Raw genomic sequence first — 16,506 nt, 5'->3', positions numbered from 1 at the left:
GCAGAATATTAACTAAACCTCCAATAGGGTGTGTGTGTCTGTTGTAGTCAGCCTGCACTGTAGTTGTGTGTGCATCACAGGAGTCAGCTCCCCAGGGCACTGCAGCTGGGAGAGTGAAAGGCCCTCGCCGTGGCACTCACCATGACACATGCTGGAATAAAGAGAATTTAGCCTTCCCATTTCCATAGGGGTTATTGGCATGCGTATTTAACTGTCTCCCCCCCCCAGAGATCACAATGCCATTTATGTCCAGTTTTTTATTTGCCTGTCTGGAATAATGAGCCCCAGAGACTGTTGGAGGCTGAAAGCGTCTGACAAGTTGTGACAATTAAAAGGGAATCTCGTTGTAGGGTTTATTGCCATCGAGTCATCTCATTGTCTGTCTGTTAGTGCACCGCACCGCTGGGGACTCTAAATAAAGGAGATCACAGGGCTGCCTGCCACAACTTTTTACCTGTAACACACCAACTTGTCTCTGTTAATGCAACTGCACACTTCAGGAGGTGATTAGTCCAGCCTCGTTTAAATGTGTCTTTCTGTTGTTTTCCAGGACACGCTGGAAATGTGCGCACAGGAGAACGAGTTCAAGAGTATTTTATTTGCTGTGTGCTACTTCCATGCGGTCGTGGCAGAGAGGAGCAAGTTTGGTCCTCAAGGCTGGAACAGATCATATCCCTTTAACGTCGGCGACCTCACCATTTCCATCAACGTCCTCTATAACTACCTGGAGGCCAATCCGAAGGTACGTGTGTTTCTGTTTTATTTTTATTCCTGTGCAAAGGATTACGAAGGCCACCGCTTGTAATCTTAATTGAAAATCTAAACACATGTGACCCCAGCTAAACACCACAGGCCAGCATCTAGCAAAGCAAGATCCCTCTGTCTCTAATTCCCAGGTGCCGTTTGATGACCTGCGCTACCTGTTCGGTGAGATCATGTACGGAGGTCACATCACAGACGACTGGGACCGCCGTCTGTGTCGCACCTACCTGGGAGAGTATATCAAGCCTGAGATGATGGAGGGAGAGCTGTGCCTCGCGCCTGGCTTCCCATTGCCTGGAAACATGGACTATAACAACTACCACCAGGTGAGTCATCCAGGTTAGACCATATGAGGCCATTAGACCACCTGAAACATTAAATGAAGTCATTCCCTGATATTAGGGCAATGAATACATAGTTACAGTACAAGAAAATACTAAGATTCCACCTCTGGAGTTGTTGTCTCTGGACCAGCAGGGGTCCCCAAGGAACTTCTATGTGGCAAAATAAATGTCGGTTTAATGCTTCTATAATTGAATCACTATAATTAAAAGATATTTCTTCCTCCATCACTGTTCCCAATATACAGTGTAGAATTCTACAATTCATTACTAAATCAATAACAATAAAACTCCCATATGGGTCCCTGGGTCGTAACAGATTGTATTTTGAGTTATACAAATATTTCTCAGAGGTGGAGATGCTCCGTGGGTGGAAAGAGTTTGCCAGTAACTCTCGCAGGCATACCTGAAAGTTAGAAAGCTGAGATTTAGAAGTCATCTAACAAGGAACGTTGAGAGGTGTGGAGTCAAAATAAGTGGCTCTAGATGTGTCACAACACAAAATGTTTATTAACGCCCATGAGAAAATTGTGTGCAGAGAATAGAACTAAAATGCATTGTTGAGTTTAAAGTTCAAGAGATCTTTACCGTCACTGTACAAGTATAATGACATTTTGTGTGGAGGAAGACTGGAGGGTACCCCACATGAGGTATGAAGTAAGAAAACCAATTATAGAATTAACAGTTATAGCTTAGACTAAGAAATTATTGATATAATTATAAATATCTAGCAACAGGAAATTAAAAATAGAAAGACAAGAATTCAAAGTAGAGAGACAATAAACAATAGTAAAATAATGTGATAATTTCTGAAGGGATTGAAATTGATGTGATATTATGTGAAAATAAGGGACTATCATGCAAAAAATAGATCGTTAGCATGCTAATGCTAGCGCGCTCGCTGTTGTGAAAAAAGTGACCATAATACATTGAAATTATGTTAAACTAAGATATTGCAATTCACTATCGTAATTTTTAAATCCTTATTAATGGAGAAAATACTACATTTGTGGGTCTCCCTCCCTGTTTGCCGGTGATTCGCAAGGCCTCCTTGGTACCCCTACGTTTGAAGTGAGGGTGTGAAAAATCTCCTTTTCGAGGGCAATATAGCCCTACCCCTTGGCCCTACCCCTTGGCCCTACCCCTTGGCCCTACCCCTTGGCCCTACCCCTCCGTCCCAACAGGTATTGGGCCAGCCTACCCCTTGGCCCTACCCCTTGGCCCTACCCCTTGGCCCTACCCCTCCGTCCCAACAGGTATTGGGACAGCCTACCCCTACACTTGATCACGCAAAACGAAGCATGCTAGATCTTTTTTTTGCATGATAATCCTGTATTTTCACATAATTTATTTAAGATCTCAACAATGTTATGACAATGACATCCCCTGTCTCGTCTGTTTACATCGACGACTACTGATGACGTGTCGGGTTTCCTCGACGACTGCTGATGATATAACAGCTTCTTGAAGGGCTGTCCCAATTCGTAGGGGAAGATTTCAACGACTCCCCGTGTGTGACTCCGTTTCCAGGGGAAAGATAACCCTTGAAAACAAGGGGTAGGAGTAGAGCCAAGGGGTGAAATGGGATTGGGCCCAAGTCTGAACCTTATAAAATATACGCATCTCGAGATATATGTCCCACATACAGACAGACAGACAGATGCTTGTGAAATTAATAGGTAGATGGATGCTTTATAAATTCTGCCACTTTTTGTTGTTAAATGGACAAGAACAGATGAAATCCAGCAGCCACTGCGCTGCGATTCTGCATCATACCTTCAGCTTCATCCCCTGTGTGATAACCATTCATAATTTTGACATGATTGAGCCTGACTTTGCTTTAGAGCAGCTCACACACAATGTGTGACAGCTCCCTGGCATTATCAGGTTACTGCCTCACCTCACTACCTCACCTTGCTTGTCGTGCATTGTTATTTATCATTTAACACCAGCATTGATTGACAGGGTGAAATCAAAAAACGAGGCAGGTTCTCGTGTCAACTGCGGCAGCGCGCTGTAAAGTCTCACATGTTATTTATCATCCTGAGAGATAAATAAATACGCTGGGCCGAGCATATTGGGGTTGTTTCACGATAGAATTTGTTTTCTGGGGTTGATTTTTTTTTTTTAAAGCTTTATTCTATTACAGCAGGAAACAACTTCACTGGTGTGCCTTAAGAAAAACTGTCAACTGATTTATATGAATAAGGCTGGGTAAAAAACGTGTTCTCACAGACAGTACAGATTTCACCCTTGACGTCCCCAGGGAACTAGTATCTAATTTTCTCTCAGTCTGCTGCTCAGTAAGCACAACCTGACTGTCATAGTGGCTCCGGTGGGAAGGACTGGAGCATTTTACATTTGGCTGTCACCATTCAACTAGGTTGGGGGCGGATGGGGGTTGAGCGTTTAAAGATTTGGCCAGAGAACAGGAGCTGTAAAGGCCTGTAGGTCCCAGAGCGTGTGTCAGGTCATCGCCACCCTCAACCATCTGGAGCAAACTTCCAGTACATGGAGGAGAGAGGTGGCACAGACATGAAGAAGAACCCGGTGACTCAGCAGTTTTACTACAATATACAGGTATATGCAATCATCAAAAGTTAGCCGGCAAGTACAGGGGAGATCAAACATCTGACAACAAAGTGTTTCTGTGTTAAAGGTCAACATATTTTCCATCAAAACTTTCATAAGGACATTATGATTAGAAGAGGCTTTCTTTTTTTAATTTTGTTTAAGTGCTCCACAAAAAGCAGCCCGTCTGAACCCAGCTTCCACTTTCATCTGCTCCAACTTAAAAGAATTGATATTCATTATGGACCAGCAGATGGAAAATGCCACATTTCCCTCCCCCTGGTTCTGGTCATTAGCAGCGTGTCAATTGATCCCGAGTGTTTGAATTTCACCCAGAAATCTCTCATCGTTTATATGGTTCCATTATCGGCCCCTGTCAGCAGTACTAGAGAAAAAAACTAAACACCTGAGTGGGGAAAAGGACTGGTGCCATTTAGTCACAAAGCAATTGGAGTTTACAATCTTCATTCTGTTGATTTAAAATAATATGCTAGGGAATTTCAGTTCAAATGTTATCCTGTTCAGGTCAAAGAAGGTTAAAAAAAAGAGAAAATAATTATGCTGCCTTTGTAGACTTTATTTTGTGCAAACTCTTTCGTGAACCCCTTGAATAAATGTGGGTTTCTGATGCTACAACATTTCTGTGGTGGTTTCTTCTGTTCCAGTACATTGATGACACCCTACCTGCTGAGTCGCCCTACCTGTACGGCCTCCATCCCAACGCTGAGATCGGCTTCCTTACTCAAAGTTCGGAGAAGCTTTTCCGCACTGTGCTGGAGATGCAGCCCAGAGACGGGGGGGCTGGTGAGGGCGGCGGGATGACGCGTGAGGAGAAGGTAAATAGGATGATTTATAGATTAAATCTGTACTTGCAGTGTAAAGATGATTCGTGGATGAGCTGATATTGATATTTTAAAATCTCATATAACATATATATTTGTGGCTCATCGTACAAATCATGACCAGAGGATGGGGACACCAGGGCATTACAAGCATATGTGATTGTTGACCACCGCAGTCCAAAACCACAGGTATTAATCTGCTGCTGCAGCAGCTTCCACCCTTCTGGGAAGGCTTCCCAACAGACTGTGGGACCTGGCTGCTGGGATTTGAGGATGGATGTTGGCTGATAACATCTGGTTTACAGTCCAGTTAATCCCAGAGGTGTTGAGGTCAGGGCTCTGTGCAGGCCAATCAAGAACCTCCACTCTGGGAAAATCCTTTAATTACAGGTCAGGTTTTGTGCTCGCAGACATTATTATAAAGAAACAGGAAGGATTACATTTTTCCATATCTAGAAAAAAAAATAATAATAAGGACATGGTTTTACTAAATTTGACTGATGCACACTGCACACTGTCCTTGACAGAGCTTAAACACTCATTAAATACATAATAGTTTGTAGCACTACAAATAACAGTTGTGTATTCTTAACATCACTAAAGCTAAAGTATTACCGAAGATATTAAGTGAAGAGATTACTTCAAAATAATGGTACTTCCTGTCAATACTTTCCATAGTAATACTGAATCATTACCTTGAGCAGGTTTCTCACCTTTCTCACATATTTACTGTAAGAATATAATAATACAGTATATGTGAACATTTCTTAAATTCTTGAGCCTGATTGTCAGCATGACTTTCACGTGGTCACTTTCTTACCCACAGAAGTCATCATCTTCACTATGTGGACAGTTGAACAGATTTGATCCCTTTACAATTTCCTGGCTTTAAGTGTGAGAAATGGTCTTATTCCACTTTGTCTGGCTTGATCGTGTCAGTTAAATATCTAAGCCATATTCTTAAATGAATATTAAACCCATTGGTTCCTATTTCTCAAAGAGATGTTTCTATTCTTAACTTAATGGTTTCAATGAAGTAACAGTCTGAGGCCCCAAAAAAGAAAAACTTCAATATTTTACATCAAGGAAAAGATGAGAAAAAAGTCTAATCCTGGAATCTATGTTTTTATCATAAAAGTTGTTTCTTCTTTCCTCTTTCACTGATCGTCTTTCAACCATTTATCATGTGATGCATCAGTATTAACAATCTAATAATCGAACAATCTAAAAATGATCTCATTTGATAGAAATAATGAAGCAGAAATTTCAAAGCAGGACTTTAACATCTAATGGAGTATTTGTAGATTCTTGTGCTGCTGCTTAGAGAAGATGAATACTACTTACTCCAAAATTCAGTTAGAGATCTTTGGTGGCTCTGGAAACTTTGGAACCCCACTGGAATATAAAACCAGCTTCTGTGGGTTTAAACAATGCTTTTTGTGCAGCATAAGTTTGTTATGACAAACCCACTTGCAGGCCAGTGTGGCTTTAGGAGGTATAATGGTGGCATCTGAACTCAGCCCATGATTCTGATATGATATTCTTACTTTGAAAAGTCAAGCCCTCATACACAGGAGCCATCCTGAGCAGATATGTAAGCCAAGGCCTTTCACCACCACGACTGTTTCACTAAGCTGTGAGAAAAAAAGGCCAAATCTTCAATGTGTGATGACAACAGGTGACATTTGCTTTAGCTGCTGCACACGGAATTGAGAATAAATTGGGACCAACTGTTTGGGGCGTCTGACAGCACCCAGGGTGATTTTTACAGGGATGGCATTTTCTGGTGCATTTTCTGGTTCAGTGCCGCCCTGACACAAAGTTTAGTTCAGTGCAAAAGCTCAGACAAATATTCTGTCAGAGAGACTGTAGCCCTGCAAAACTCAATAGAGCGAGTGTGACTGTTTTAATACCATAAATAAGGGTCTAGCCTGTCTGACTGCTAGCTCTGTTAAATGTCCATTATGCCTATTAGCATAAAATGATTTATCATCAGGCGGATTTATCTTTTCTTAACAAGAACACATTTGCCTTCAAACTTTTGGATGACGAGGTGGTTCTGAAGTATGCCTTCTGAACATATTATTATCCCAATAATTACAATTTGATCCGAGCAAAAACTGTGTCAATAACAGGTGATAAAGTTACATTTCCACATTGCATTATGCTCAGCCCTGGTTTGTGGCGTCCCCTCAGCTTAACATTTGCGTCATGGTGGTAATCATCTGTTTCTCTGTAAGATAAACACCCTGTGATGTCTGAAAAACCCAGATGGTCGTTCAACAACACTTGCAGCTGTTCTGAACCCGCCACAGGCATACATTTGTTGTTCAGATCACTTGCACTTAAAATGCCTCTTTTGAGGACCATGTAACTTTGACGTTGTCCTCTTTAATATCGACATAGTTATATTTTCTTCAAATCAAAATCTGCAGCAGCTTTCTAAATTTCATCTGCACTTGCTTCAAGCATTAACATTTCTGAGAAACTTTATTTCCTATCAGTTGGATTTTGCTGAGATTTTATAGGTAACATAACAGCCTGCAGGTGGTGGAAATGCTGCAAAGTTTCAAATGGATTTTCAGATCTTGCAGTTGACTTTTTAGACACTTCTCAATACTATGTATTTATGAGTAAGACCTCTGAGTCCCATACCATCCAATACGGAGCTTAAGCTCCTCAGACAGGGGACTTTTACCTGTGCATGGCTGAAAACTAGAAGTGGCAGAGCCCTGGAGCAATGGAACAATCTGCCTGAGGAAATCTGGTCAACAGAATCAGTGACCTCTTTTACATCTCTTCTCAAAATACGGAAACATTCAAACATTTTTATCAGAGCTTTCCTGCTTTCATAGTTTTTCGATTTTGATTGTATGTTTTTGTTCAAAATTACTGTGATTATCAGCCAGACACATTAAAAAAAAGGCTGCAGTAGTTGTTTAGTTCAAATCTGAGCTAAGTACAATTCTCCAGTTAACATATTTGCATATCAAGCAAAGGAGACATCTCATGTGAAACCCTGGAAACAGCATTTCCACCACATGCAGGCTGTTCTGTTACAAGCTGAGCAAAACCAACTGATGGGAACTATCAGGTGTCCTGATGTCATCCTGTCTGTTAATTTTCAACACTAATGACACAAGGAAGGTTCAGATTATTCATGCAGGAGTTGAACACATGATGTAAAGCTGATGATTACAAGCTGAGAGCTGCACAACACAAACAGACAGACAGAATATTTTGAAAATAAGTATATTCACCGAGGCTTGTCTAACTGGTGACCGCACTTTATCAAAAGGCCTTCTAGTCTAGTATGGGGTATTTTTGCCAGTGCATGTTTTGTGTATTCTGTATACGTGTGTCCATTCCCTGATGTATTATGATGTGTGACCTTTCTGGCTCAGAAGCCTGGATACTCCTGTCCGAACAGATGACAGCCACGCAGAGCTTACCAATGAGGCCCACTCCCTATTCAGCGCGCTGAGTTGCTGCCAAACCCACATCAGATATTTGAACTGAAAAATCCATAGATATGATGACCTCATATCCTTTGTTCGGCACCTAATCCGTTGATTGATCGCTAATGCTGGTTGCCTTGGGAAAATGTTGACATAGACATTAGCTTTCATCACTTACCCACAAAAATATGATGTGAGCATTGATTTGCTGGAGGGATTAGACTGTTATTGAAAACAAAGAGCTGCCGTTGCAAAATATATCTTCATGAATATTTATGGGGCTGTCTATTTCAAACTGTAACAGTTTCTCAGGCTGTCAGCTTTGGTATCACTGAGTTTGTCTGACACAGACAACCCCAATGTTTTCAATGGTCTTTTATTTCCAGCAGTATCCTCTCGTATTGCCTCTCCATTTTTATTTCTTTAATTGTAACAGATTACTCAAACAGTATGTTTTTACTATCAGTTCTCTCATTGACACACTTGTTCATTCCATCACATATTATCAGGTGCGTGTGGTGTTAGAGGAGATCATGGAGAGACTCCCGGAGGATTTCAACATGACCGAGCTGCTGGAGAAAGCCGAGGAGAGGACTCCCTACCAGGTGGTGGCGCTGCAGGAGTGTGAGCGCATGAACTTTCTTACGCAGGAGATCAGATGCTCCCTCCATGAGCTCAACCTAGGACTGAAGGTGAGAGGACTGTGATAATAGCAGAGGAGATATCACGCGCTGTTCTTATTGGCTTCACTCTTGGAATGTGTATTTTCAATTGCCCAGGGAATTGCAGTGCAATCTGCAAAGGTTTATATTGAGCTGAATTTCAGAGCTTTTAATTTGAAAAGTTGTGAACTAAAGATTGTGTTAATTGCTTAACAGACTTCTGAAATAGCCAACATGCAATGTATGAAAAAATAACACAAGTTCAATAAATCATTATCTAGAAGCCAAAAATTTGAAACATATTAAAATAGTTTTTTTTTTTTAAATAAAAACGTTAAGTGATAAAATCTTCACTGCAGATAAACCAGGTGGGATGAACATAGAGTTTTCCAACTTCTTCTAACTTCTTACATTGCTTGCTATTTCAGAGGTCTGTTAAACTATTGACACAATCTTCAGAATATAACCAAATAGAACATTGCGAGATAGGGTATTTTTTTATTTTTTTCTCTGATTTCCCAGAGAATTATTCATTTTTAGTGTAACCTCAAGTGAACTGTCCCTCGGATTGGCTTGGCGGCTGTTCACTCCAACAGGCTGCATTAGTATTCTTGCAGAAATTAACCTTTCTTCTGTGGTTTTGTCAGAAGCCCGGTCTTGAGAGTAACTCAGAGATGTGACTTACAGGGAAGCACAAAGGAATGAGACATCCATGCTCTGTGTGTCAAGTCAGACTGTCTCCTGTGTTAACAACAAACAAAGAGAGAAAGACTGGGGGAGAAAAAAGTGTAAAAGCGTTTGTCAGGAGTTATGAGGATTCGATCTCCTGGCACTACAAGCCTCAATAAATCGGCTGAGTGATTTAAAAGCCATGTAGACTATTGTACCAGCAAATGGATATTTCGTCTTTATAGTGGAATAAATAGGAACTATCAGATTGCTAGCCTTGGTGAGATGGTGTGGCTTCATAGTGCCAAAGTATGTCATACATATTGAAAAGGTGAAAAGGCACTTGGTGAGCACTCTGGATCTGTTTCAGTCTTATAAAGAATGTGATTATGATTGTGTCAGATATGGGTATCTATACATCAGCCATACATCAGCTCCAGTGTCAGTGGGTGCAGGGTACCACTGTTTCCCAGCTGTGCTGTCTCATTACTCTTGTGGCATCTTCTCTCAGCTATCTTACAGCATCTTTCCTTATCTGGCATGGCATGCTTGTCTTCATATTTATGTATGCATCAGTGGTTTCTGACGGTTTGTGACCATTCAGCGTCTTATGCTGCTGGAAGGTGTCACCTCCAATGTTTAGCTGTGGAGGCAAACAGGAAGTGACATGTTTAACTCCCGATTTCCTTCCTGTAATGAAAATTCACAAGGCGAAGAAGGGCTTTTGTGGGAAAGAGGCAGCATATGTTCACTGAGAGCAGTCATCCTAATTAAAGTAGATATTATCTCGAGGATCAGAATGAGGATGGAAGCAAAACTGTACAACACGTTTTTCTGAGGTCGACACGACAATCTGTTATCAAAGTACAGCACACACAGGTCATTTATATTTCTAGCAGTAATGAAATGTATGTTCATCTGAAAGGTCCTGTGATGTTTCTCTGCTACAGTGTTCACATCTTTGGTCCCTTGAGAAATATGTACCCATGACAGTGATTTGACATACACAACAGTGCCACGGTTTATAATTATTGATTTATTCATTTCTATTGAAAGTGTGGCAAAATCCTTCCCAGGAGCATATAGAGGTTGAGCTATTGTACAGAGTTAACTGTCCGACCTTTACAGAAGAACCTCAGCCTTTAGATCTGCAAAACCAATTAGACAGAAACAAATGTTAGATATTTAACCTTAAACAAGATTTTATCCAGAAAGAATTTTATCTGATGTTCTTGGGCGGCTGAAGCTTAAGACTCATAGTGGAGCAGGTTGTCCTCACGGTAGTTTGATCCTTGGCTCTTCTGTCAATATGTCAAAGTTTCCACGACCATGTTTCTCCCGCTGGTATAGCAGCCATGCAGTGTGTTGGCCTGTGGGAACAGACAGGCAGGGGTTGGCCTGTGGGAACAGAAGAAGCTATCGTAGGTAATTAGCTGTGTTGCATCACTTTGATTTAAGACTCTTCTGTCAGAGTGAAAATCGTCTCACAAGAGGTTTTGCACTTTGTTATGAGACAAGAGTCAATGGCACAAGGAATGTCTCTTAAATAAACAATGTGAACTCTTCTTAGTTAGCAGACTAGGTCGGCTTGCTTGTTCCACTAGAATTCCCCTTGCAGGTTAATCCTGCCATGAGCTGGATTTAAATAGTTTCTTTGTCTGTCACCCCCACCCTTTAGGGAGAGTTAACCATGACCGGTGAAATGGAGAACCTTCAGAACGCCATCTTCCTGGACACGGTGCCTGACAACTGGACCAAGCGGGCGTATCCCTCAATGTCCAGCCTGGCCCTGTGGTTCACTGACCTGTTAGTCAGGATCAAGGAGCTTGAACACTGGTCCAATGACTTCGCCTTACCCGCTGTAGTGTGGCTAGCTGGCTTCTTCAACCCCCAGTCCTTCCTCACAGCCATCATGCAGGCTACGGCTCGAAGGTAGGGTTGGTTTTCACAGTGGCATCATACTTGTACGTTGTGATGGAAACCACTTGGTGTGACACTGCCAAATCTCCATGTGTGTGGATGACAGGAATCAGTGGCCTCTGGACCGGATGTGTCTGCAGTGTGACGTCACCAAGAAGCATCGTGAGGACTTCAGCTCCGCGCCTCGTGAAGGGGCGTATGTACACGGGCTGTACATGGAGGGCGCACGCTGGGACACACAGGTACATTCATCCATTTCTGATTGTCGTAGAGTTTGTTTTGACATCCAGCCTCCAGGGAAGAGGTGTGAAAACCAAATCAAAAGCTGCACTCTTTTATTCACAAGCACCTTGTAGGGAAATCTTCCTGTACACATTTCTTTTGATGATAGATGGTCGACCAACATAGGTGAGCTAACCTCAAAATGCGTATTTAAAAATGAGTCAAGTAAAGTAGCTTGAATATTCCTCCCCTTAGGGGCTGCCACATCCCCTTTGTGGTTTCATTTTCTCCTTTGGATCCTGCTTACGGTCAGCTCTCAGAGCGCAGTGCACTACTCAGATTCCCAGGGCTCGATCTATCTACATACATACCGCTACTGTATATGCACCCAGCTTTCAAGGAGCATCCCTGTAGACTTCTTAATTAGCGAATGTGCAGAGTTTGCACTTGAACACTTAGAACACCCTTTAGAGGAGTGGTCCCTTTTTTCTTCATTAAAGTTGGAGACCCAGGCAAATAGACAGGCGGACAGACGGGCCTCGCAGCTTCTCCTCACAACCCCTCCTCCTCCTCCTCCTCCTCCTCCTCCTCCTATCTTCCTCCTATCTTCCTTCTCTTAGCCCCGAGGCCAGTTCTGTGCCACTGGCGGGGAGTAGCCGAGTGTGAATAGTTAGAGTAAGCAGCACTCCATCTGTACTCTGTACAGCAGTAAAAGTCAAAGATTTATGATAAGCCTGCTCATCTATATTAATGACCCCATTCAGAATGGTTAAAGACAACAAAGACAGCTAGATACTGTATAAGATAAACACCTTGTGTGTGGAATGGATACCTACCTACTAGTTCCACAAACATCTGTCTGAATGTGGAACACAGGTCTCGTGCACCTTTCATCATTCTTCTAATGGACTTCACACTTGGCATGTGTTCTGTTAATGGCCCAGGGAAGTGCAGTGCCGAGTTCGGTGTGATTTGGACTTGAGATACGTTCAATATTAACAAACATTTAATAAACAGTAGCAGTCAGTGGCGGGGGGGCAGCGTGTTTACAGTCAGTCTGTGGACAGAGTTCAACATGTCTTCTTCTACGTCCTGTGATAAACTACAGCAGCAACTGGGTCAAACTGCGTGTCGATCACCACAAGATCATTTTGATAATTTGATGTTTTTTATTCCACCATATCAGACTGAGACACAGATAAGACTTGGACGGGTACTAATCTCTGTCATGGCAACAACATTCACAGAATCACTTCCTGTCAGGCAATTTCTCTTTAAAGTAAAAGCAAAAAGTTTGTTTAATTTGTCGTAATGCTTTATGTTGAGCTGAATTCCAGAGCTTTTACTTTGAAAAGTTGCGAACTTGGGTTTATAAGATTGTTGCGATTGTTTAACAGACCTCTGAAATACCCGACATGGAATGTTTAAAAAAAATGACAGCAGTTCAGTTAATCAGAACTTATAAGAGCCACACGTGAATGGTATTAAGGCAAATTCTATTTAATTTTATGAAAAACATTGACCATAAAATCTTCATTGCAGATAAATCAGGCAGGATGAACAAAGTTTCCTAACTTCCCTCTGCACCACAGACTGAATAAACAAACAATAAAAAGTGACAGTATGTTTCAGGCCGGTTTGAGGAGGACTCACTAATCACAAGGAATAATTCTGAAGTAGCTCCAGAGCATTACAAGCAAACAGCCCATTTCAAACAGACAGAAATGCACAGAGAAAGCTTGTGTGTTTATGGGATGGCCACCACTTAGTGATGACTGTGTGATACAGTTTTACTCTCTCAATATGTAGTGAGTTATAAAAATATAAATAGACATCTGACGCAGTAGTAGCAGTGTATATAGCGTGTCATTAAACTAAATGTACAATGAATCTCAATGAGCCCACATGGTCTGCTTGAATATACCCATTATTTGTATTTACACACGCAGACATGAAGCTATTGGTCTTTAACAAGTCTTTAAAGTTTTATAGTAATTGCAGATGCAATTAGGGCTCTGTCCTCCGAGCTTTTCCAAAGTCATCAGGATTTACATTCATTCCTGAAAGTCACTGTGCGTGCATGGAGAAACCTCTGTTTGTCAGGCACTAAGTGCAGAAGGATTAATTAATGAGACGGACCACTCTTTTTTCACTGTGTTTAGAGAGTGTGTATAAGACTTTCTCCACTTTTCAAGGGTACCACCATATCGTGTACAGCGAAGTGAAAGTCTAGCTCTGCTTGTGCCAGCTGTGATAAGTCGAACATCAAGTCTTTTCTCCTACAAAGGAGCATTAGTCATTGTAGTTTCCATGGCAAGGACAGTGTGTGGATGAAGTTTTCAGTGAAGCTCAAACTAATTTATAACTTCCCTGTGCTCTGTGAAATGTTTCTGTCTTCCTCCGTCTTTCCCTCTTCATCTGGACCTTCTGTCTCTTTCAGACCGGCATGATTGTGGATGCCCGCCTGAAAGAGCTCACCCCAGCCATGCCAGTCATGTTCATCAGAGCCATCCTAGTGGACAAACAGGAGAGCCGGAACATCTACCAGTGCCCTGTCTACAAAACCCGCCAGAGGGGACCTACGTACGTGTGGACCTTCAACCTGAAGACCAAAGAGCCGCCCTCCAAGTGGACCTTAGCTGGAGTGGCCTTGCTTCTGCAGATCTAGCAGAGTTAACTTTTTAAGTTGTTATGGTTTAAAGTTTTTAGTTTTTGGTATTGGTGTTTTTTTAAATTGTTAGTGTTTTTTTGGTTCAAGGTTTAATTGTTTTCAATGGTTTAACTGTTGTCAGAAAACCAAAGAAGAAATAAAAATATTTCGGAATCCATTGTGTAATGCTTTTGGTCTCATTCCACTACTGATGGAGCCAGCTGAAGGTATGAGCAGTCAGCCACAGTTGCTTGTTTACTGTCAGGCTGTAGAAGAATGGAAAAAAACAGTACAGAACATGGTAAGATCTGTATATCTTGCTTATTGTTTTATTCCTACAGTATATTTACTTTTACAGGGAAATAACATAATAATAATACATATTTTGTTTAAATTGAAATAAAGTAAAAAATATATATATATTTTGGAAAACTATTCACACTAACTCAACATTTCATTAAATGTGACCCATTACAAGGAACTTATGTAATAAAGTTACTAATTGAAATTCATGAAGTCAACATTTTAGGCCGACATTTCTTTTTAATGGAACTAACAAACTAGAACTGCTCTCAGAAGGTGTGGGCTCTTCTGAGAGCAGTTCTAGTTTGTTCCATCAGACAAGGTCCAGCAGTCCCCTTACATTAAAACAAGCCTTATGGCTCAGACCACATCATGTTTCTCAGCTACACATTGATAGTTACTGGTTTCCAGTCTTATTTGTTACCATACACTGGCTGAAAAAAGCCTGCACCCCTAATGGAACTACATTCAAATCCACAAGAATCACATTTATGGGGGGACATGCAAGAAATCGCACACAGTCATTGATATATTTTTAATAAAGATTCAATCATAATTTCCGAAGAAAACAACAAAAAATGTTGAAAACCTCATATCTGTCACTGTTAAAGAAAGTGAACATCCCTGATGGATATATCATGTGATTATTAAAGTGCATCTAATCTCCACAAATAGACATCTGGTGGATTGTGTCTCTTTGGCCAAATGTATTTCTGGTGTCGTGTGCAAAGGCAGCAATTGTCTCCATCCACAGAAAGTGACACGTCTCATGTCCAGAGTGAAACCTTAATAACAGCAGTGAGTGAGCATCACTCAAGTCCCACAGAAAGTAGCAGCAGACCTTTTAGCCTCTGTCATTGTGTAGTTACATTGAATCCTTTTGCCATTTGAGGATTCCACAGTGTAAAAACGCCTTTTAACTGCAGCTGTCGGAGCCATTTAAACTCATCCATGACTGGTCTGGAGACTTTGAACTTTGAAGGGCTGTTTCAAGGTTATTGAAATACAAATGATCTGATGTGTTTGTGGAGAAACTGTAGTCGCTCTGTATCTGTGAGTCATTCAGTGAGGAGGTGTTTTAAATCTGTAGCTAGTTGGGAACACTGAATAAATTTAACTAATGCGCTTTCACACATTTTCTGTAAAACTACCTACACTGTACATTGTCTAAGAACATAACCATGTATTAATTGATCATAAACTATGTATATTTTATGTGTTCAAGTACTTACACACTAATATTTTACCTTCTTCCAAGAAGTCTTCCGGAATAACAATGTTTTATCTTGTCGTGCCAGATTGTGCATGTGGTTTATTTTCACATACTCTACAATGTATTCTGCTTACGTGCCTATATGCAGTCGTTCCCCTATCTCCAGCTTCCAGTCTCCCAGTCCTGCCTCGTCTTTTCCAGGTCTTTAAACCAACTCTGTCCCCGTCTCTCTCCTCCTCTTCACTCCTTTCTTCCTCTCTCCTCCCCATTTGAGATTAAATGAACCCTCTCCAAAGCAGAAAGTGCGAAGCCTCATCAACAACGTTTACAGTGGAGGCACATGCACACATCACGCACACAACCCAGCTCTAAAATATCTTCCTTTCTTTCTTGCTCTCTTGCCGTCGCAGCCCAGGTTCCCCCGCGTCTCCTTCTCCTGGTCATTGGTGAGCCTTAACAATGCGCCCAGAGACCGAGAGGCATGAGGAGGAGGAGGAGGAGCAGATGAGGGAAAAGTAGGAGGGGGACAGCAGTGACGCAGGATGAGACAATTTTGTAGAATTCCCAAATTACACCTTGGGGTGGCATTATGAAAACCGATTCTGTCTGTGCATCCGTACTCACTGCAGGGCCCATGTAACTATGACTCAGCACAGGAGAAAGATTTTGGCTGTGATGATGTGAAGTAAAGAAATATTGTTAGCTAACCCTTTGCTAAGCCCCGTCACCATTCATTCATTCAGGTCTTTACACAGAGGTAAACAAAAGCAGCTTCTCATTTCCAGGTGACTGTCAATATTATCGCCATAATTCCCTCTGCAGACATTTTACTGTTTCCAACTTTCTCATTTGAAAGACAGAATGCTCAGCTACATACATGCTGCAGCTCACGC

General features: G+C 41.6%; 1 protein-coding gene across 1 annotated transcript in view; it reads left to right on the top strand.

The window, feature by feature from the left end:
* LOC118100907 (dynein axonemal heavy chain 9) overlaps positions 1-14,275 on the top strand; it is a 130,459-nt gene extending 116,184 nt beyond the window's left edge. Inside the window, 7 exon segments of the mRNA XM_047338422.1 lie at positions 551-742; positions 897-1,088; positions 4,340-4,510; positions 8,484-8,666; positions 10,984-11,237; positions 11,332-11,467; positions 13,888-14,275. Of these exon segments, the coding sequence (XP_047194378.1) occupies positions 551-742; positions 897-1,088; positions 4,340-4,510; positions 8,484-8,666; positions 10,984-11,237; positions 11,332-11,467; positions 13,888-14,115 (1,356 nt within the window). The 3' untranslated portion in view covers positions 14,116-14,275.
* Positions 14,276-16,506: the final 2,231 nt, after the last annotated feature.

The sequence above is a fragment of the Hippoglossus stenolepis genome, chromosome 21, assembly GCF_022539355.2.
Source record: "Hippoglossus stenolepis isolate QCI-W04-F060 chromosome 21, HSTE1.2, whole genome shotgun sequence".
Classification (NCBI taxonomy): domain Eukaryota; kingdom Metazoa; phylum Chordata; class Actinopteri; order Pleuronectiformes; family Pleuronectidae; genus Hippoglossus; species Hippoglossus stenolepis.
Note: the sequence above shows the minus strand (reverse complement) of the source record. Positions and strands in the feature narration are given on the sequence as shown.